This window comes from Nesoenas mayeri (assembly GCF_963082525.1).
Source record: "Nesoenas mayeri genome assembly, chromosome: Z".
Classification (NCBI taxonomy): domain Eukaryota; kingdom Metazoa; phylum Chordata; class Aves; order Columbiformes; family Columbidae; genus Nesoenas; species Nesoenas mayeri.
This window is the reverse complement of record NC_137542.1, coordinates 1,176,724-1,197,784: the sequence shown is the minus strand read 5'-3', so window position 1 is coordinate 1,197,784 and position 21,061 is coordinate 1,176,724. Positions and strand designations below refer to the sequence as shown.

At 44.7% G+C, this 21,061-nt stretch overlaps 1 protein-coding gene across 1 annotated transcript in view; it reads left to right on the top strand.

Moving 5' to 3' along the window:
* FAM81B (family with sequence similarity 81 member B) overlaps nt 1-21,061 on the top strand; it is a gene marked incomplete at both ends in the record, with an annotated part of 44,242 nt that overhangs the window by 8,173 nt on the left and 15,008 nt on the right. Inside the window, 2 exons of the mRNA XM_080362178.1 lie at nt 14,393-14,636; nt 17,672-17,790. Coding sequence (XP_080218304.1) covers nt 14,393-14,636; nt 17,672-17,790 — 363 coding nt within the window. The remainder of the gene's footprint in view (nt 1-14,392; nt 14,637-17,671; nt 17,791-21,061) is intronic.

The window sequence follows — 21,061 nt, the reverse complement described above, 5'->3', positions numbered from 1 at the left end:
AACTACAGACTGCACGTTGCTGGTTCCAGGAGGAGTGATTCTCTCTGATCTCTGCTCCCAATGGCTTCTCCAGGGTGCCTGTCCCAAGCCTGCGGGTGTTGGTGGCTCCTGCTGGCTCTGGGGACCTTGGGGCTGAAGGAGATTATGGTCTTCACACCAGGGAGCAGCCACCCCACAGCTCCCAACACAGCCCCTCACTTATCCATCTGCTCCTGCCACCTCCATTTGTGCACGGCGGTGCTAAAAAAGTAATGAAATGGAACTAGACATCAGCTTTAAGATCAAGCCTTCATTATATTCAAGAAGGACAGGGAACTGCTGGAGAGAGTCCAGCGCAGCCACCAAGATGCTGCAGGGAGTGGAGCATCTCCCGTATGAGGAAAGGCTGAGGGAGCTGGGGCTCTGGAGCTGGACAAGAGGACACTGAGGGGGGACTCATTCCTGGGGATCAATATGGAAAGGGGCAGTGTCAGGAGGATGGAGCCAGGCTCTGCTGGTGACAACCAGGGACAGGACAAGGGGCAATGGGTGCAAACTGGAACACAGGAGGTTCCACTTAAATTTGAGAAGAAACTTCTCCATGGTGAGGGTGTCAGAGCCTGGCCCAGGCTGCCCAGGGGGTTGTGGAGTCTCCTTCTGTGCAGACATTCCAACTCGCCTGGACACCTTCCTGTGTAACCTCATCTGGGTGTTCCTGCTCCATGGGGGGATTGCACTGGATGAGCTTTACAGGGCCCTTCAGCCCCTCACATTCTGGGATTCTCTGTGTTTCTGTGATCTTCTGTGGGGTTTTTTCCCTTGCACGGTGTTCTCTGGTTTACAACACAGTTTTCACGAAATTCTACTCCACCTCTGAGCTAGCCATGTTGTATTTGTGTGTTTTAATTACAGCGTGCTTTTCTGAACTTTGGATTTCTTTTACATGAATGGGGGCCTGCTTTTCATTTTGCTTATCAAATCTTCCAGCTTCATAAATAAAATCTGTGTTAAAACAACATGGGGAGTATTCAGCTGGTAAATATATACAGGTGGCCACTGAAGTGACTATTAAAAGTTTGTATTCTTCTTTTTGCCTCTACTGACTTTGTGGCTTATTTAACTATCTAGAGTGAAAGAATTGCACTAACCCTTAGATTTAGATTGGATATTAGGAAAAAATTCTTCCTGGAAAGGGCTATGGGGCATTGGAACAGGCTGCCCAGGGCAGTGGTGGAGTCACTGTCCCTGGAAGCGTTGAACAGACGCAGAGATGAAGTCCTCAGGGACATGGGGTACAGGAGAACTTGGCAGTACACAGTTAATGTTTGGACTTGATGAACTCAAAGGTCTTTTCCAATCAAAATGATTATATGATTCTAACCTGCATTGACAAAATGACCAAAAACTAAAATACCAAATGAAGTCCCAGTAACTGGAAAGAGTAGAAACAAAGACACAAATTCAGGAGTCCACACAGGAGTAGACAGTACTGTCTGTGCAGAACATGGTGATACAATTGAGAAGAGTTGCAGTAAGTGGACAAGTTGGAGGAAACCTGATTTTGGAGCAAACTACCTTCCTGCTAGCAGTGCACCGTCAATGAAAACCCTTCAGGGAACAGCCAGGCAGCTCTTCCACAAGAATCCTCCCTGTCTCCATTTAAACCTCATTGAGATGAGGCATGCCTTATTTTCAAACTGAGGGAATCCAGCCCGCAGAGCAACCGTGCGAACAGCCCATCTGTTCATCCCAACTCTAAAGATAGAGCGCGGAGCCTGCCATGCAGGGGCTGCCTTCAGAAACACATGGTTACCCGGCAGCTCTGCTAGATCCCCAGAGAGTTTTCTGAGGTATGAGATACGTGGGAGCCCATCTGTCTGAAAATACAATTTGTATTTAATTTAAGCAAATATAACAAGGGCAAGTGTACAGTCCTACATCTGGGCAGGAACAGCCCCAGGTTCCAGTATAAATTGGGGAATGAGCTGTTGGAGAGCAGCATAGGGAAAGGGACCTGGGGGTGCTGGGGACAGCAGGGTGACCATGAGCCAGCACTGGGCCCTTGTGGCCAGGAAGCCAATGGTGCCTGGGGTGGGTTAGAAGGGGGTGGTCAGTAGGTCAGAGAGGTTCTCCTGCCCCTCTGCTCTGCCCTGGGGAGACCACACCTGGAATCTTGTGTCCAGCTGTGGCCCCTCAGTTCCAGCAGGACAGGGAACTGCTGCAGAGAGTCCAGCGCAGCCACCAAGATGCTGCAGGGAGTGGAGCATCTCCCGTGTGAGGAAAGGCTGAGGGAGCTGGGGCTCTGGAGCTGGACAAGAGGACACTGAGGGGGGACTCATTCCTGGGGATCAGTATGGAAAGGGGCAGTGTCAGGAGGATGGAGCCAGGCTCTGCTGGTGACAACCAGGGACAGGACAAGGGGCAATGGGTGCAAACTGGAACACAGGAGGTTCCACTGAAAGAGGAGAAGCAACTTGTTGGGGTGAGGGTGTCAGAGCCTGGCCCAGGCTGCCCAGGGGGTTGTGGAGTCTCCTTCTGTGCAGACATTCCAACCCGCCTGGACACCTTCCTGTGTAACCTCATCTGGGTGTTCCTGCTCCATGGGGGGATTGCACTGGATGAGCTTTACAGGGCCCTTCCAACCCCTCATATTCTGGGATTCTGTGATGCTGTGATCATGACTCAAGCATGGCAATTTAGACGGCACATGTAAGAGAATCACAGCTGCTGATCCTCAGCACACTTCCTCCTCGGAGCAGGCACCAGGGTTTCCTGGAGACAAGACCAAACACAAACCTCTTGGCAGCAGCCGTCCTCTTCGACCAGGGACGCACTGGCCCCTCTGCCCGGCTGCTTCTGCTGCAACATGCTGAGGAGGCAAGTTCTGTGCACCTTTCACATCTTATTTTAATGTAAAATGTTTTGCCTGCTCCCAGGGGACGGGACTTTGGGGAGGTTAGCAGCAGCGTGTCTGTGGCTTGCTTGTGTGACCGGCAAAGCGTCTGCTGGCTGCAGGGGGAGTTGGAGCCTGGAGCTCTGGGTTTGACCCTTGTTTCCGTGGCAATTGTTTCTGGAGCTCCTGCTGTCTGGGATTAAGATTAGTGAGACCAAATCTGAAGTTTCAAAAGACAAAAGGAGAAGAAACCATCAGTTTCAGGGTACAGCAGTCACTCTGTGGCTTTCCTGGGGTTTTTCAGCTGCTTCAAGGGGACAGTTCAGTGCTGCTGTACCACTGGAGTGGTGTTTGTACAAGAAACCCCAGTCTGCAGCTCTGTTATTCTCTATATTTTAAATTTTAGTTATTTTTTTTTTAATTAAGAAGCTTATATACTAAACTACTGTTGCTTAAACCAGTATCACACATATAACACCAGCTCAGACCTTTGAATTCCAGAAACTCCTTACCATTGCTTTTCTTACAGAATCATAACTGTGTATATTATCAAGTTTGATTCCTGTATTTGTCATTCACAATGCAGTGCAACCAATACTGTACAGACAGACAGAAGTATGTTAGGTTATTTACTCGGATTTCTCATTAGCAATATTAGGAAAATGTTTATTATCCAGTCAAACTCTTATTAAACTTCTATGTAAGTTTTTACAGTACTGAAGTCACTGGAGACATTTATGGGCTGAAAGTGTTGTTTTTGACAACACTGATACAAACATACGGGTTTTGAGAAAGTTGTTTCTGAATCACTGAAAACAGAATTTCTTCCTGGTGTGTGTGATTTTAAACTATGATTATTTGCCAGCTTTACCGGTCTGGATATCCTCTTTGATGTGCCTTTTCTGATGCCAGCCAGCATGTTTCGCAGTGTTTACGCTATGTAATAGAAACTTTCACTGCTTTTCCTTGAAAATGAACATTTCTGCAGGGTTGGCAGCCTTGGGAACCAGTGGCTTCCCTGCTTGTTTGCACAACAGGTGCAACCTGGAAAGCTACTCCTCTTCCTCACCGTGTGGCCATCCCCATCATCATCCTCCATGGGGAGAGGATACAGCCAGACAAAAGCAAAGGTCATTCCTCCTGCATCTGAAATCAGACTTTTCTCTGGGAAATCAGTTTCAAACCTGTTGGGTCTGGAGCAGTTCATGTGCTTACATATGCAGCTCTTGCTTCTGACATATGTTTTTAGAAAATCACAGTCATTTCAGATTTGCAGAAGTATTAACAAAAAGGAAGGGACTGTCATCTTGCATTTTGCATCTTGACATGATCAGCTTTGTGTTGTCCCCTGCACATCCACACTGTGTAACACAAGCAAAACACTAGAAGATTTTACTGCTACGGTGAGGGCTGTCAAATGTGATTCTCTGAGCATTTGCAGGTTGACACAGACAGTGTCCTGCTCTCAGAAATATCCAGAACATCTTGCAGTTGCTCTAAAATCCCACCTGAAACCCTTGAGCCCATCACTTGAGTCCCAGCCCTCTGCACTTTGGGGGTGAGGATGAGCTTTGCTCTCCAGGCAGAGATGAGCAGAAGTACAGAGGAGCTGGTAACACAAGTCCATGGCATGAACATCTCCTGGTGCTTTGTCCATGTGTATGACCACATCCAGACACTAAAAACACAAAACAGCCTCACCCTCTGAGCCTTTTCCTGGCCTCATTTTGAGAGGCTTTTCAAAGGTCTGATGACTTCTCTGAGCACATCTGTATCTTCTGAGAGTGGCTGGAATAAGGAAGACATCTCAGAGGATGCTCCTCAAAAGAAGAGGAAGCCTCTGGAAGATGCCAGGGTGGAGGGCTGAAGACAGATCATTTTGCAGGTGCTTTTCTTCCAGCACCAAAACCATCATGTGCAGGTGATGGGGTGATGTTCTGCAAATGCAATTAAGTGTCACAGCAAATCAGGCCTGCAGCTGGCTTTCTTAGAACAGATGAGCTAAAACATCTGCAGAGAGCATCCTCCTCAAGGGCAGGCACAGCCATACAAACTCAGACTAGCAGAGCCAGTTAATTAAGGTGATTGCAAGTGTTAATTATTTTTCTACCTTTGCCTGTGTAGACAGAGACTGAAACTGGCCAAGAAAAAGGACAAAATATTTACAATTACACAATTTTGTACTAGTTGAATCCATATCCTGCACAAGATCGCAGACTGATTTCTCTTTAAGGACTTTCTATTTTAAAATGTTCTGCATGCATTTGATATCTGTACTTTTACATTATTATAGGCATACGTGCCACCAGTTTGTAGTGGTGATAAAAATGTGAAGGAATTTATATCACTAATGATGTTAAAATTTTACATGTGGCAGACAGGCAATAAAAGGTCAGATTTTGACTCCAGTTTTGGACATCTGATCCCATGGCAAAACATATGTTGAGATCATAGAATCATGGAGTGATTTGAGTTGAAGGGACATTACCAGCTCCTCATTCCCCTGCCATGACAGGGACATCTGCACAGCTCAGGGTGCTCAGAGACCCGTCCAGCCTGGCCTGGGGTGTCTCAGGGATGGTTCATCCACCACCTCTCTGGGTACCTGGCACAGGCTCTCACCACCCTCAGGACAACAATTCTTTCCTCATGTCTGGCCTGAATCTCTCTCCTTTAGTTTAAAATCATCACTCCTTGTCATTTCAATATATATCACTGGCAGTCCCCTAGTCTGAGTGATTTTCCCCAAAAAAAGTACTCCCTGATGCTAGTTTTTCCTGTTGCTAACTGTTATTCTTAAGAATACGTGGTGTACTTGGTACACTCATTATACTCAACAACTGTAAACCCTGCTCTGCAAGGCATCCCCGCTTGTCTGGGTTTCGTTCAGTATGGGGAGAAAGAGCTCATGTTTCAGCCTGTTTTAAATAAATATTCAGGAGACAGATCTGAGTGAAGCCATTTGCTGAACTCCTTAGATCATTGTTATTGCTTAGAAACCTCCTGTTGAACAGATGTTATCAAGGAATTGCTAACAGGAGCACCCAGATTATTTAATTCATGACAGAAGCAATTAGGCAACACTGACAAGTCATTGTGGATACACTGCAAAACATTCGTTATTGGTTTTGGCAAGGAACATGCTGGAGGTTAAACTCATCAAGTATTATACTTTCTGCTCACCTCAATTCCAGGTTGCCCACCCTTTACCCAGGGGCTTTTCTGTTGTGTCCCAAACTGTGCTCTGCTGCTTTTTGAGAAAACAGAACAAAACAAATCACATCAAAATAAAACAAACAAACCAAAAAAAACCACCAAAACAAAACAGACAACAAAACCCACATGGAAAACCAACTGAATAATCCCCATCCTCATTATTCCAGGATGGCCAGAAGCCCCCAGGAGCAATTTTGGAGTGGGATGAAGGAGCTCAAACCTTAGTTCTGCAACTGGTCCAACCCATCTCTTGACATTACAGCCCTATGAGACAAAGAGACAAAAGTATAGCTGGGCACACTGCTGAAATTGCAGCTGAGTGCTGCATTTCACATTACTTTGCTATACATTTTTTTTTAGGAAAAATTGTTTACATCTTTGTTTTGTGTTGGTTGTTTAAGAGAGTGTCTATTCAACAGCCATGCAATTTTGTGCCTGTTTTATAGCCCCTCTTCATGCAAAAGCTTTCACGATGATTTATTTCATTTGCATTAGAAATTAGGTTAGTGCACTGTAATGCATAAAATAAAAATCAGCTAATAATTAATGGCACTTATATATATATTTAAATTTTAAAATATTAAATATGCATTAACATTGAATATATTAAATTAAAAATAAAGTACTGGACAAATTTATCCTTGGCTTGTTCACAGCTATAGGGGATAGTAATTTTGGAAAACAGGCCTTATGTTCAGCATTGTTTGATGTACATCACTATTTACATCCGTATTTCTTTAGATACCAGGAAATGAGTCACATGATCAATAATTTTGTTCAGCAGGTTACTCTGAGAACAACATAAATAAATTCAATTCACCAGCTCATGGTATTCATTGATTCCCAAGCCACAGTCCCTCTCAGGGTGACCTCAGTTATCACACCGCGGTTATGAAATGTGCTGCTCCAGGTGGAAGAGCGTTTATGTCAGACAGATGGTTTCTGTGGCATCCTCCCTACAATGGGCAGGAAGATGTTATTAAGGGGTGAGAGGTTCATGATGAGGTATGATGAACCTCTGTGGGCTCTGGGGAGATCTGGGGCTCTCCTGAGGCTCACACGTGGTGTTTCACATGGCAGCAGCTGCCCTCAACTGTTGTGGTTCCTCACTCCATGACATTGGTTTTGATCACCGTGGTGAACTGATACCTGTACTGCCCTTTCGGAACATCCCGTCCTGGCGTGCCCCAGGCTCTGTTCGCTCACTGCTGGAACCAGTCACAGACATTTTTCTGAAATAACATCTCCATCATTTCCATGAGCTGTGTGTCTGGGTTAGGATTGGCTTCCTGTGATGCTTGGAGAGCTGTGGGACATGTCCCATCCCTGGAGACACCCCAGGCCAGGCTGGATGGAGCTCTGAGCAGCCTGAGCTGGTGAAGCTGCCCCTGTTCATGGCGGGGGGGGAACTGGGGGAGCTTTAAATATCCCTGCCATCCCAAAACATTCTGTAATTCTATGATTCTAATAAGAACTCTTCGTAAAATGCTGACACTCATTTGTTCATTTCATTGGCTAGAATGCGGCATTTTAAGCTCTTAGCTTCAATGACTCTTCAAGGTCACCTGTCTCAGAGCAGCTGAGTCTCACAGTTCACTGGTCTCCTTCCCTCTGAACTGTGTCTGGGGCTGCTGCAGGCATGGAATGTGCTGTGGGTAATTTGTACAAGTAGGGAAAAAGAGATACGAGATGATACAGGGCCAACTGTGGGATTTTTTTTTGTACAGACATTTTTTACCATGCTTAAGTATGGGAAATATTTATAATAACTGTGCTAGGAGGTAAATAGTGATCACTGTACCACAACAGCAGCTGCATGTAATTTATACCATTATGCAATGAAATTCTGCAAGGTTTGGAAGATATTTTTGCAAGATCTGTGTTAAAATAACTCCAGTGAAAATGTCCTGTGTGGCCAGATTTACTGTGTATTTCAGACAGTCCTTGAAACTGGCTTTGGTATATTTTAACAGAGGTTCTGCACAGCAGGTTCAGTTCCTGGTGCTCAGGGAAGGTGGAAAGAGTCTGTGACTGGGTTGTAATGAGGAAGACGGAGTGACCGTGACTCTGTGGGAAGGGCAGGGGTGGAAATTGTCAGGACACGTGGTTGCTGGCAAACTGTGCATCACTGGTTATAAAAATTATTCCTTGGATACAAATTTCCAAAAGCCAGACAAAAATGAATGATTTATGCAACACATGAATTAACTCCATGGTGCAATAGCTCATGTTGGACAGAGGCTGTTTTTCAGCTCTGAGGAACAACTCTGCCTTCTCAGCCCCATCCTTCAATCAGCAGTATCCTGCAGTGATGCACAGGAAGTATTAATATATTCTGTGTTCAGATCTTAGATGTATTTTCTCTCTGCTGAATAAGCAGAGAAATGAGGATGGATTTGCATCTGTCGAGAACATTCAAGGTTGATGTGAGTTGAAGGCGCACGTTGATCACTCACGACCGTGAAGTGCCATCACAGGAGGTTACCCTTTTTCTTCATAGGACTGAGGGAATAGCTCAAAGTAACAGCAAATTGATCAGCTACCCTTGATGTCACATTAATAAATGATCCTTCTCTGAATTTACTTGATCATTTCTTGATGTTTCTTTAACCCTGCAGACCACTGACTTTAACTTGGTTTCCTAAAGTTGAAACAGCAGTTGTGACTCCAGAAAAGTCTGTTGTGAAATGGTCAGGTCTCACTGACAGAATAATGGAGTTATTTCCTAGAAGCAAAATGTGCCCCCTCCCTCACCCTTTTTTTAAACTAAGAACTTTCGATAGTAACAAGAATAAACAAAGAGAATCCAGGAAATACGGTATCCATAAGTATTTGATGCATTTGAATAATTTTTCTCCCTTTGTGCAAAAGTTCCCTGCAAATAACCCAGCGTTGTTGTCAGTCTGCTTTTCGAGGGAAGTGAAGTTCTTCTGCTTCTACCGATTTTTGAGTTCCTTGGGTGTTTCAAACAGATTTGGTGGAATCTCGGTGCTCAAAGTTTTGGATTTCCTGCAAGTTTTGAGATAAACAGTACCCCTGTATTGCTGCAGTGTCACTGCTGATCTTCAGTGTGAAGTGAGGGTCATTTTTATTTTATTTTATTTTATTTTATTTTATTTTATTTTATTTTATTTTATTATTATTTTTCCATTCCATTCCATTCCATTCCACTCCACTTATTCTATTCTATTCCACTCTATTCCACTCTATTCCACTCTATTCCACTCTATTCCACTCTATTCCACTCTATTCCACTCTATTCCACTCTACCCTATCCTATCCTATCCTATCCTATACTGTCTTCTGACCAGCAGCACACAGAAGCACAGGCACAGTTTGCAGTTATCCCGGGATGTCTCTGGGCTGGTGGAGCAGATCTGCATTGCTGGGAGGGAGGGAAGGTCTCAGGGGCACCACAAGGAGCCAAAGGAATTGGGCTGCAAGGAGAGGAAGGTCACAGGAAACAGGAACAGGGATGATTTTGGCAAGGGGCTGTAAAACTACAGATTTTGGGAACTGCAGTCTGTTCACAGACTGTTTTAATGTGGGTCTGTTGAATACAAGAGATTACAGCATGGTCTGCGATGGCCTGCGGCAAGCCCTGGTTTTACCTCTACTGAAGAGATTTCCGAAAGAGGGATGTGAACATGCCAGTCATCTGCATCGGGACCTGTAGAAACCTCTGTACCTCTTTGATGACACTTGTCAAGGGTAGGAGAGAGCCTGGGGCTGTCGTACAGAGACACCTTCATTGTTGTCCTACTTGATAAAATCACAGAATCACAGAATGTCAGGGACTGGGACCTGGAAAGCTCATCCAGTGCAATCCCCCCATGGAGCAGGAACACCCAGATGAGGTTACACAGGAAGGTGTCCAGGCGGGTTGGAATGTCTGCACAGAAGGAGACTCCACAACCCCCCTGGGCAGCCTGGGCCAGGCTCTGACACCCTCACCCCAACAAGTTGCTTCTCCTCTTTCAGTGGAACCTCCTGTGTTCCAGTTTGCACCCATTGCCCCTTGTCCTGTCCCTGGTTGTCACCAGCAGAGCCTGGCTCCATCCTCCTGACACTGCCCCTTTCCATATTGATCCCCAGCAATGAGTCCCCCCTCAGTGTCCTCTTGTCCAGCTCCAGAGCCCCAGCTCCCTCAGCCTTTGCTCACACGGGAGATGCTCCACTCCCTGCAGCATCTTGGTGGCTGCGCTGGACTCTCTGCAGCAGTTCCCTGTCCTGCTGGAACTGAGGGGCCACAGCTGGACACAAGATTCCAGGTGTGGTCTCCCCAGGGCAGAGCAGAGGGGCAGGAGAACCTCTCTGACCTACTGACCACCCCCTTCTAACCCACCCCAGGCACCATTGGCTTCCTGGCCACAAGGGCCCAGTGCTGGCTCACGGTCACCCTGCTGTCCCCAGGACCCCCAGGTCCCTTTCCCCTGCACTGGTCTCCAACAGGTCATTCCCCAACTCATACTGGAACCTGGGGTTGTTCCTGCCCAGATTCAAGACTCTACACTTGCCCTTGTTCTATTTCATTAAATTTCTCCCCGCCCAGCTCTCAGCCTGTCCAGGTCTCTGATGGCAGCACAGCTTCCAGTGTCACCACTCCTCCCAGCTTGGTGTCATCCGCAAACTTGCTGACAGTGCACTCTGGGATCAGGATGACCCAGATTGCCTTCATCCCTCCCGGCTCTCCTCTTCCCACCTGCATCCAGCTCCCATCATCTCTGCTAGTCTCAGTCTTCAGACCCAAACCGTAGATCTGATCCAGCTGATCTCTCTTCTCCACTCCATTTTCTTCTCTCAAGTGCTTGACATACTTTCTCTTGAACATCCCATTGGCATCTGAGATCAGAGTTTGAGATGTCTTCTTGGCAATTACTCCTGGCAATTACTCCTCACTCTCATGAGAGCAGCTACTGCAGCTTATCCAGGGAGCTCTTATTCAATCAGCTTCCTTAATTGCCCAGCAGTATGCCTGCTGGCAACACCTGCATATTTAAGGTCATTAGCATATATGCTTCAGCATTTTATCTGGAGAATAGAGCATCTCACTTGCATTGTCCCTGAGCCACAGGAGACAGCTCTGCCTGCAGAAAGCATCCTGACATGGGAGGAGCAACTGGTGTCAAGTACTTCTAGGGTATGAAGCTCTTGGAATCTTAAAACCTTCTTGGCTTCACCACTCAGCAGTTAATTATGACTGATAATAATAATTGATGAGTTCACAGCAGTAGATTGCAGGGTTTGCTTATTGCACACACTCAGCTCTTCTGAGGAAGGTTATTAAAAAATCGATGTGGCTTGGACCCCCTAAATAAATGCTAGTTCTATTAAGGCCAAACAAAATCAAACTTAAAATTGTCATTAAATTAGAAGGCCAAGGTATTTTGTAGCAGAAGTTAATTTCTGCAAATGATGGGTCAAAATCTTTGGGAAATCTCCCAGTGCTGGCAGAGGATCAAGAGTGTTTTATCACCCTAATAATGTATATGAGGCTTCAAAGTGACACAAGGTGACAAAGGGTTGAGGGTGATGATAGTCCCAGCCTCATAATGAGGAGGAAGATATTTATGGAGGATGACTCAATGTAGCGATGTCCCGCACTCCCAGATGTTCACATTTAGAGATGCATCCCAAGCCAATAGCAGCTTACCCAGGGTCTGACAGGGTCGTGGGGTTTTCCAGACCGGTGACATGGAAACACTCAGAAGTCCCCCAGGTTCGGGTGTTGTCTCTGACAGGTGTCCTACAAGCTCCAGCCCTTCATGAGGTACTTGAGACAGCCAATGTGACAGCAAAACTTCTCGTTAGCCTGATGAATCACCACTGGTTTCCAGATTTTCATATAGTCAGAGAATCATACAACCGCAGAATGGTTTGTGTTGCAGGGCCCTCCCCAGGTCCCCAGTGCCCCTGCCATGACAGGGACATCTGCACCAGCTCAGGGTGCTCAGAGCCCCGTCCAGCCTGGTCTGGGATGTCTCCAGGGATGGTTCATCCACCACCTCTCTGGCCAACCTGGGACAGGCTCTCACTACCCTTGATATTTAGAGCTCTTATCAGGAAGAGATTAAAATTAAGTGTTCAGATCTTGTTGGTACTTCATGGATGCCAAAAGTTATGTTTATTTTAAAACCTTAATTGCACGGACAAATGTAAAGTAGCCCCTGGTACAGACAGACATAAGCCAGCTGCAGAACATCATTGCAGCCCATATGGCTGTAAAATTTGTTGCAGAGTATCCTCAGGCGCACTTCAGTCATTAAACTGTCATCTTTGGATTTTGTGTATTGATTGAGTAGGGTAGCTGAACTCTCTTCTCATTTCCCTTTAGAAATTTATTTTTACATCAGAACTTTTATTTATAGCAGTCTAAAAGCAGAGATCAAGAGAAAATGTGTATGACTTCTTTCTCGAATGACTAACTGGATGTTTTTCATCATTAAGCTACAGGATTTGGCTAAACTGTGTGACAAAAGGGTACCTCATATAGCATTGAGATCATAAAATGCCATTCAGGTTAAACTAAGACATAAAACAAACTTCATTTTCTTGATAATATGCAACCCTGAAGTTCTGCAGTAATTAAATATCTCTCTGGCTTTTTACAAAAAGCTAAATGGTGACTCTCGTTTCGCTCAAACTCCAGATTGTGCCTGTCTAAATGGAGCTTCATTCTGTACCTGCCAGTTTCACATCCTCACAACATCCTTCCTCTCTTCTACATTTATACGCAGTCTCACTGAGCGTATCTGAGCCCCCGGCTCATTCCCCTGGGCTTCAGCAGGCGGATGGGGAGGTGGTAGCCGTGAGAAAACCATTAGGATTTCAGACTTCTTTCCACTAGGTAGGTGTAAAATAATACAAAGAGAAACCAAACACAAGCCTTGCTGTACTTGGCACGATCTCTTCCTCTGCTGCTCTCACACGGTGCATGTTCCTGCAGATGCTCTACATGAGCATCACCACATCCACCGGGCTGTTTTTGAAGGGTGGTCACTGGGTGTGTCCATTTTTGCCTTTATATAAAGTGAAACAGGAAGAGCTTGAAATGAGGATTGTAATGATGACATATTTTGGAAGTACAACAAAGCCTCAGAGAATAAGCCCAGGGCCTCAAGCTGTATGAGTTTTCCATAATAGCTGCAAAAATGCCATTTATGTCAACAAGGCCACTAAGGGGACCAATACCAAATCCCAGCGCCCCAGGCTGTTTGTGACCCCCACGTGTCCCCAGCACCCCAGGCTGTTTGTGACCCCCGTGTGTCCCCAGCGCCCCAGGCTGTTTGTGGCCTCCGTGTGTCCCCAGCACCCCAGCCTGTTTGTGACCCCCGTGTGTCCCCAGCACCCCAGGCTGTTTGTGACCCCCATGTGTCCCCAGCGCCCCAGGCTGTTTGTGACCCCGTGTGTCCCCAGCACCCCAGGCTGTTTGTGACCCCCGTGTGTCCCCAGCACCCCAGGCTGTTTGTGACCCCGTGTGTCCCCAGCACCCCAGGCTGTTTGTGACCCCCGTGTGTCCCCAGCACCCCAGGCTGTTTGTGACCCCCGTGTGTCCCCAGCACCCCAGGCTGTTTGTGACCCCGTGTGTCCCAGCCCCACCTGCTCACAAGGTCCCAGGCAGATCACACAGGATCCCAGGGCTGGAATGGCTCACAGAAGGAGACTCCACACCCGCTCTGGGCAGCCTGGGCCAGGCTCTGGCACCTCCAGCAAACAAGTGTCTGCTCGTGTTCACATGGAGCCTCCTGTGCTTCAGTCTGTGCCCGCTGCCCCTCACCCTGGCGCTGGGCACCATGAACAGAGTCTGCTCCATCCTGACACCACCTGACACACTGATCACTGATCACATCCCTCTCAGCTTCTCTTCTGCACTCAGCAGCCCCAGCTCTCTCAGTGTCTCCTCACACAAAGATGCTCCAGACCCCTCAGCATCTCCGTGTCCCTCCCTGGACTCTCTGCAGCGGCTCCTTGTCCCTCTTGGCCTGGGGAGCCCAGCACTGGCCCCAGTTCTGCAGATGGGGCCTCCCCAGGCAGAGCAGAGGGGGAGGAACAACCTCTCTGACCTGCTGCCCACACTCTTCCTCACGAAACCCAGGATGTCTGGGATGCCTGTTAGCCCTGAGTTAGAGGTTGTTATTACTTGTGGCATGTCAGGGATGCAAAGCATGGAAACGTCAAAACTCCTGGTACAGTGGACAGTCTGGATGGCCATGGCTGAGACCGGCCTCAGTGGGGACAGGAGACCATCAACACTTGGCTTGATCACCATGACTGGTGTGACACCGAGGGTTTTGGTATTCACAGGAGAGACCCGTCCCCTCATCCTCAGCCTGGAGACAGGGCTCACCTGCTGGAAGAGCGGTTGTCCAGCCAGGAGAGGACCACGGCTTTTCTCCTCCATCAGGCATTCCGAATCAAAGACGACATCGTCTCCTTCCTCCAGGGAACCAAAGGTTATCAGCATGGGGAGACCGCTGCCCGGCGGCTGCTGGAGAACCACATCCAGACCATCACGAGCATAGTCAAGAAGCTCAGCCAGGACATTGAGGTAACACAAGCCGAGGAGCGGTTCCCTGCCTTGGTGGTGCAGCTCTCGCCCATGGTCTGTTTTTCTTGTATAGAGGAATTTGCAGTTCCTTGTGAAAACAGAGTGGAAGGGACCAGGGAAAGTTAAAAAAAAAAAAAGAAATGAAAGTAAAATGAAATAAAAATCAGATTAATAAGTTTGGATGGTGTTTTAATTTAAAGATTCAGATTCCATTTGCTTTCCACTTTGTTTGAGCACGGGAGATAAGAGTTTAGGGGAAATATGAAGCAAGTTGTCCTTTCATCTAAAGTATAACGTCAAAACTCAGGTTTGGGTTAACTTATGAGTTTTCCTGGTGCATATATTCTACTGCTTTACATAATTTCTGTATGTAAACGTGATCAAATATTGCTGAAACTCTTCACAAAGCACACTGCAGACCGGAATGGAGGTTCACGTTCAAGTTTTACTTAAACTGACTGATCATTTTGTGCTGGAAATCCATGGGATGCTCTTTTTCTGGCTGAAGACCTTGCTGTTATTTGTCAGCTTTCTATGTGGAATTTACCAGCACTGTGTGGCTTTTCCTTTTGGACAGAGTTGTAAAGTAGAAAAATGTCATGAAATAGACTTCTCCATAGATTTGTTTTGTCATTTGAAGCATTAAATGTCTTCCAAATGTCACTAAAATCACAACACATTTTGTTTTTCATGTACTTGTGGAAATACTAGGTCTTCTTTGCACTTATCTTAAGAAGTACGTAATCATGACTCACCTGATATCAATCTGAATGAAAACTAGGTTGTCAATTTCATACTGATTTTATTTTCAAGATTTTGATACTATAGTGATAAGAAATGCTATAAAATTGTTTACTCATCCAGGTCCTCTAACCCTACCCAGATCAAGTATGTACAGGACGGTTTTACTAGAAAAATGCCTATCAGCATCTAAATCTATTCTTTTCCCTTGACAGTAAATTAATCTTCTTTAGTGCGTGTTTTCTTTGTGTATTTTTTTTGGTGAAGATTTGGTAAGGTTAGAGCACCAACAGCACAGAAAATGAGACCTGACAGTCAAAGCCATAAAAGAATCAGCAGAGGTTTGGAGAATTGCTCCTGGCACACAGGAAATGAGATTGAGCAAAGTAAATTTCTCTGGATCTGAAAAGGGATCTGCCAGGAAATGTGACTCACATACTACAAATCGTCCCCAAAGCAGCAGGAAAATCTTTCAAAAAAGCGTGCTTTGGGGAAGATGTTGGGATGCCATTGCCACCAGGAATGAAGCTGATCACAGAATCATAGAATCACAGAATCACAGAATCACAGAATCACAGAATGGACTGGGTTGGAAAAGCCCTCAGAGATCATCCAGTCCAACCCTTGGTCCAACTCCAGTCCATTGACCAGATCATGGAACTAAGCGCCATGGCCAATCTCAGTTTAAAAACCTCCAGAGCCGGTGAGTCCAGCACCTCCCTGGGCAGCCATTCCAATGCCTGACCACTCTCTGCACAGAATTGCTTTCTAATCTCCAGCCTCAATTTCCCCTGGCAGAGTTGAAGCCCATGGCCCCTTGTCCTATTGCTGATGCCTGGGAGAAGAGCCCAGTCCCCACCTGGCTAGAACTGCCCTTCAGGTAGTTCTAGAGAGTGATGATCCCTCTGCCAGAGCCAGAAAAACACCCGGCTGAAGAAAAGTGATTTGTGCCAGGTGGAAAATGACCGGACCCTGGACAAAGATATCATTCGTGGTCCAGAAGAGGATTGCAAATTGCAAGAGGAGAAGCATTGATAGTAAAAACCTAAGGGCAGAGGGGTGAAGTGTCTGGCATCACCTCTTATGACACCCATGGGATGGCCACGTCTTGGTGGTCCCGTTCTGTGCCTGCGGCACCAGGCTTGCATTGCCAAATAAACCACCCAAAATACACTCGAGTTCCGCAGTACATTCAACCCTTTGAGAACATTGTTTTCTGATGCAGAACAAAAATAGGAATGCCTGGTATAGTCAGTATTTCATTTATCAACACTGTGTTTGGAAGGGGCAAGATTATTCAGGAATAACTGCATAAATTACAGATTTGAATTTAACTCCAGTTATTACCACTTTCTCCACACACCTGTACCCCACTTTTGATGGATGTCAAAGTGTCTCCTTCAGTGCTCAGGGTTTTTGCATGCGCCACCGCACCTTCCATGCTTGTGGCCAATGGAAAATGTTTGTCCTGACTCTGTTTGTAGGGACACAGAAATTCCCTGATATTTGTCCTTTTCTGATATATAGATATATATATATATTTTTTTTTTTTTTCAGTTTTTAAAAATTCACTCAATGGGGAACATTTCAAAAAAAGTCAATAAAAACCACTGCATTTTTGTAAAAAATCAGTATCTGCATTGAAAAGGGGTAAAAGCTTTGACCAGGTGAAGGGCTGTGTAGTGCTGAATTACACAGAAATATCATCGCTTCTCCTTTCAGCTTGAGAAGCAAAATCAGGATATTTTTATAAATCACTCCTCCTTCTGCTCTGCATCTGTAAAAGGTCACGGTGGCTGCACAGGGGCTTCCTAAAGTTAATGCTTGTGACACACTCAGATACCATCAGGATGAGCCACTTCAGAGGAGCCTGCAGGGCAGTTGGTCCTCCCATCTTTAGATCAGAATTTTAACACTGATTAAAAAAAACCCCGTGTTATTTATTATGGGCTGCATTCTATTGCAGATGTTTGAGGAGGAGAACAGAATTAATTAGCTAGTTTTTGCATTTCTGAAGTTTTCGTGTGCTAGACTTCTTCTTATAAAGCACATTTTTAAAGGGGGAAAAAATGACATATTATTTATGCAGATATAGATTTTTGAGGAAAATATACAGTTACTTTCTCCAGGAAAGAAAATCAGGCTTTTAGACTTGCTGCCATAAATGGTGCTTTGAACCTTATTTTGAAATGTAAAAAACAAACAAAAAAACAAACAAACAAAACACAAACAAACATGCAAAGAAAACACAAAGTAGAATAAACTGAAGTGCATTAATAGCCTTTTGTTCACAGGTTTTGGAGAGGCAAATAAGAACAAGGGACGGTGCTGCAGTAGAAACTAATTTTGCGGTTCAAAGTCTGGACCATAAGTACATCCATGGTCTTGGAGACCTGCGTGGAAGAGTGGCAAGGTAAGGGAGGCATCGCACCCTCATTTCCGTCCCTGCTACTCGATTTGTGCAGAGCAGATTCAGAGTGGGCATAAATGTACTTCACACTCATTTTATGATGCCATTTTAGTGCCAAATCTGTGCTGTCACACTCTCCATGTAAGAAAAATTATCAAGCTACAAAAAAAACAAAACAAAACAACTGTATTTTCCTATCTAATTCTTTATCATTCACTTAACATTTTGGGGATATTTTTCTTCTCCAGTCTGGCTGGACTTCAGCTGAAGTTGTTGTTTTCTCCTATTGAAACTCTACTGTTGTTTCAACAAAGTCTTTACTTCCCCTCTTGGAAATAAGGTCTTTTTGAGCAAACTTCATTTCTTCCTTTGGTGAAATTGTAAATTTTCATTAATACAAGTAATTATGTGTACATAACATAGGTGGACTTCCATGGGACAACTTGTAACACTAAATATTACGATTAAAAGACAGACAAAGTAAAACTCTGCTATGTAATATCAAGAGAGAACATGGATTAGAACTGTCTGAAACGAAACAGCAGGAAAAGTAAACACTAAGGAAGAAATCTTCCTGAACGTGTATTTTTCTAATTTTTATTGTTTCCTCCAGAGACCAGTTATATGGTTTTTATATAAAACAATGCTATTGACACTTGTGGATAACACAAAAATTGGTCAAGTGAGGACAAGGTGGTAATCAAAAATAACCAGGAATATTGACAATGGGAGCTGGTTGAGAAGAAAAGTATATAGTTTATAAACACAAAAAATAAACTGTTTCAGCACTGAGTGCCCCAAAAATTTTGGGGAATGCAGGTAAATAACTTACCATGAGCTCTTACAATAATTGAGCATCAGGAATGCCAGATGTATGGACTTGGACAAGAGAGGCAGAGGACCAGAAATTCAGCAGGTTATTTTAGCTCTGTGTGTGGCACAGAGACAGATAGCAGAATAATGTACCGCACCCAGAGTCCTCTTCCTGAAAATAAAAACTTGATATGGTGTAAAAAAGACCCAGGAATGTGATGGTGGGATGAGGAACATTTCTGTCTGAGGGAAGTATACATCTATGTATAGTTCACGGAAAAAAATAAATCCAGAGATGTCTTCATTTTCATGTATAACTACCAATAGAGAATGGAAAAGAAATCATAGGGTACCAAGGGACTCCTGCAGAGAGACCCAAGAATCCAAAGTGGGAAGCTGAAGCCAACACATTCAAAGCTGTCAGGAAAAAGATTGGCTGATTAGCACTGTAACGAGATAGGAGGTGATCCCACAAGAGCCTCCTGATGTTTTGAATTTGGGTTGGCAGACTGTCGAGATGATCAGGTTTAGGCAATATTCAATGGGTGAAGTGTGTCGCTCCTCTTTTCCCAGTATTTTCCCAGGTGTGATGTTTCCCTTCATCAGCTGCACCGGGACTTGCTCCCATCTCCTGCACTCGAGCATCTCCCTGGAGTAGAGGAGTGAAGAAACACTTGGGAAAAACAGGAAAGTGGGATAATTGTGGGGAAAAAAATGACCAGTCCAGTTCTACTCATGTAAAGAAAGTAACAACCAGAATAAGAGTTTGAGTACCCATGGAGGTCCACAACACTTTTTATGGGATCCCAATTCCTCTTCCTTCCTTGCCCATTTTGTGGGTGTGCTGATTGGCCTTTCCTACAGGTAGAAGGGAGGATCCTGAAACATACACAACTACACGCAAAAAACTATTGTAAGGACACCAAAGCCATCGTCTTATGATGCTGGAAACTAATTTCTTAGACCCCATTTTTGTCTTTAAGGAGAAAAAGAAGGAAATGGCTTCACCGAACATCTTGTAGTGTAGAGCCAGAGCTGGCATTTTAGCAGCGTTTCAGCAGCAATGATATAATGCAGTTTTATGTGAACGATTGCCATTAAGCTAAAGCATAGTATAGTTTTATGTGATCCATGAATCATCAGCACTTTCTTGTTTTTCTTGCTGCTGATGTTCCCCTCGGGAAAAGCTGAGACTTAACCACGAACCGGCCCCCGGCGTTGTGGCTGAGGAGCGAGCCGGGACTGACAGACAGACAGACAGACGGACAGACGTATGACCACCATTATAGTGGCGCTCAATATTTGGATTTCCCACATTTCTTTCATCTTGAGTTTTAGGATTTAAAATATTCATGTGTACTAAAGAGATACCAGAGTAGCTGGAGACAAATGCACATGCTCGTTTATTGAATTAATAGGAATCTTCCAAATACAAACTTGTGATGGCAGTTTTCCTCTTGACTTGTAGCCTGACCTTAATCCAAGTCTATCTGGGATGAAATGAACCTTAAATGGAGCCACTGCTCTTCCTCACAGGAGATGATTCATCTTCAGTCTGCCATGTGTAAAGGATTAATGTGGATTAGCTCTTGTAATTTGTGTCTATTCTCTTACTCTGTCTTTCTCTGTAAAATAGATAGAGACCTCTTGCCAACTACTGAGGCGGTTGTTCATGAATTCTTGGACATTCTGACTACATTTCTATGCCGTGTAAACATTTATGTGCCAAATAATAATTAAAAAAAAAAAAGTAACCCTCAACATCTCAGCTATAATGTCATTCCCATTGAATTAACGATACATTTTATTTGTATTCTAACTGTTAATAAGATTTTGCGGGGGCTTGGGAATGTGTATTACAGTAATAAGAAATAGGTAATCAGCTGTCAAAAAAGCCATACTTCTGATTAATATGAATTCATTCTCTTCAGGCTCACTGACAGAAGAATAAATCAATGCACAAAAGAATAAACAATGCACTTTACATATATGGTTACATTTTACTTAAATTTTCTTGTGAGGATTTTTGTTGCTCGGAGAAAAAGTCCAAAACTGATGTGTACCCATGAAGTTCCTTGACCATTCAGAAAATGAGACACTTTGGCAAGCACAGTAGTCCAGTATATGATACTCCTTGCATGACAAGGATAGAGCTCCTTGAACATATAGCAGGTAGCTATGTCCCTGTTTCTAAATAAATGCTGTTATTTAACTTTCAGAGGCTTTTATTTCTTTATATATTTTAAATTTATATGCAAATCTCATAGGAATATGCTTTCTGTACTATCCCAGTCCATCTGCACTGCTGGTCGCTCACTCCAGCCTCCGCTTTGTACAACTGGAAAACAAAACCATGATCTCACTAGAAGCTGGTGAATGTCTCCTACGTGAAGAATCAAATTAGAGCAAATTTAATCAAGTATATCTCCGTTGTCTTCAATCTGCCAAACAGCAATAACAC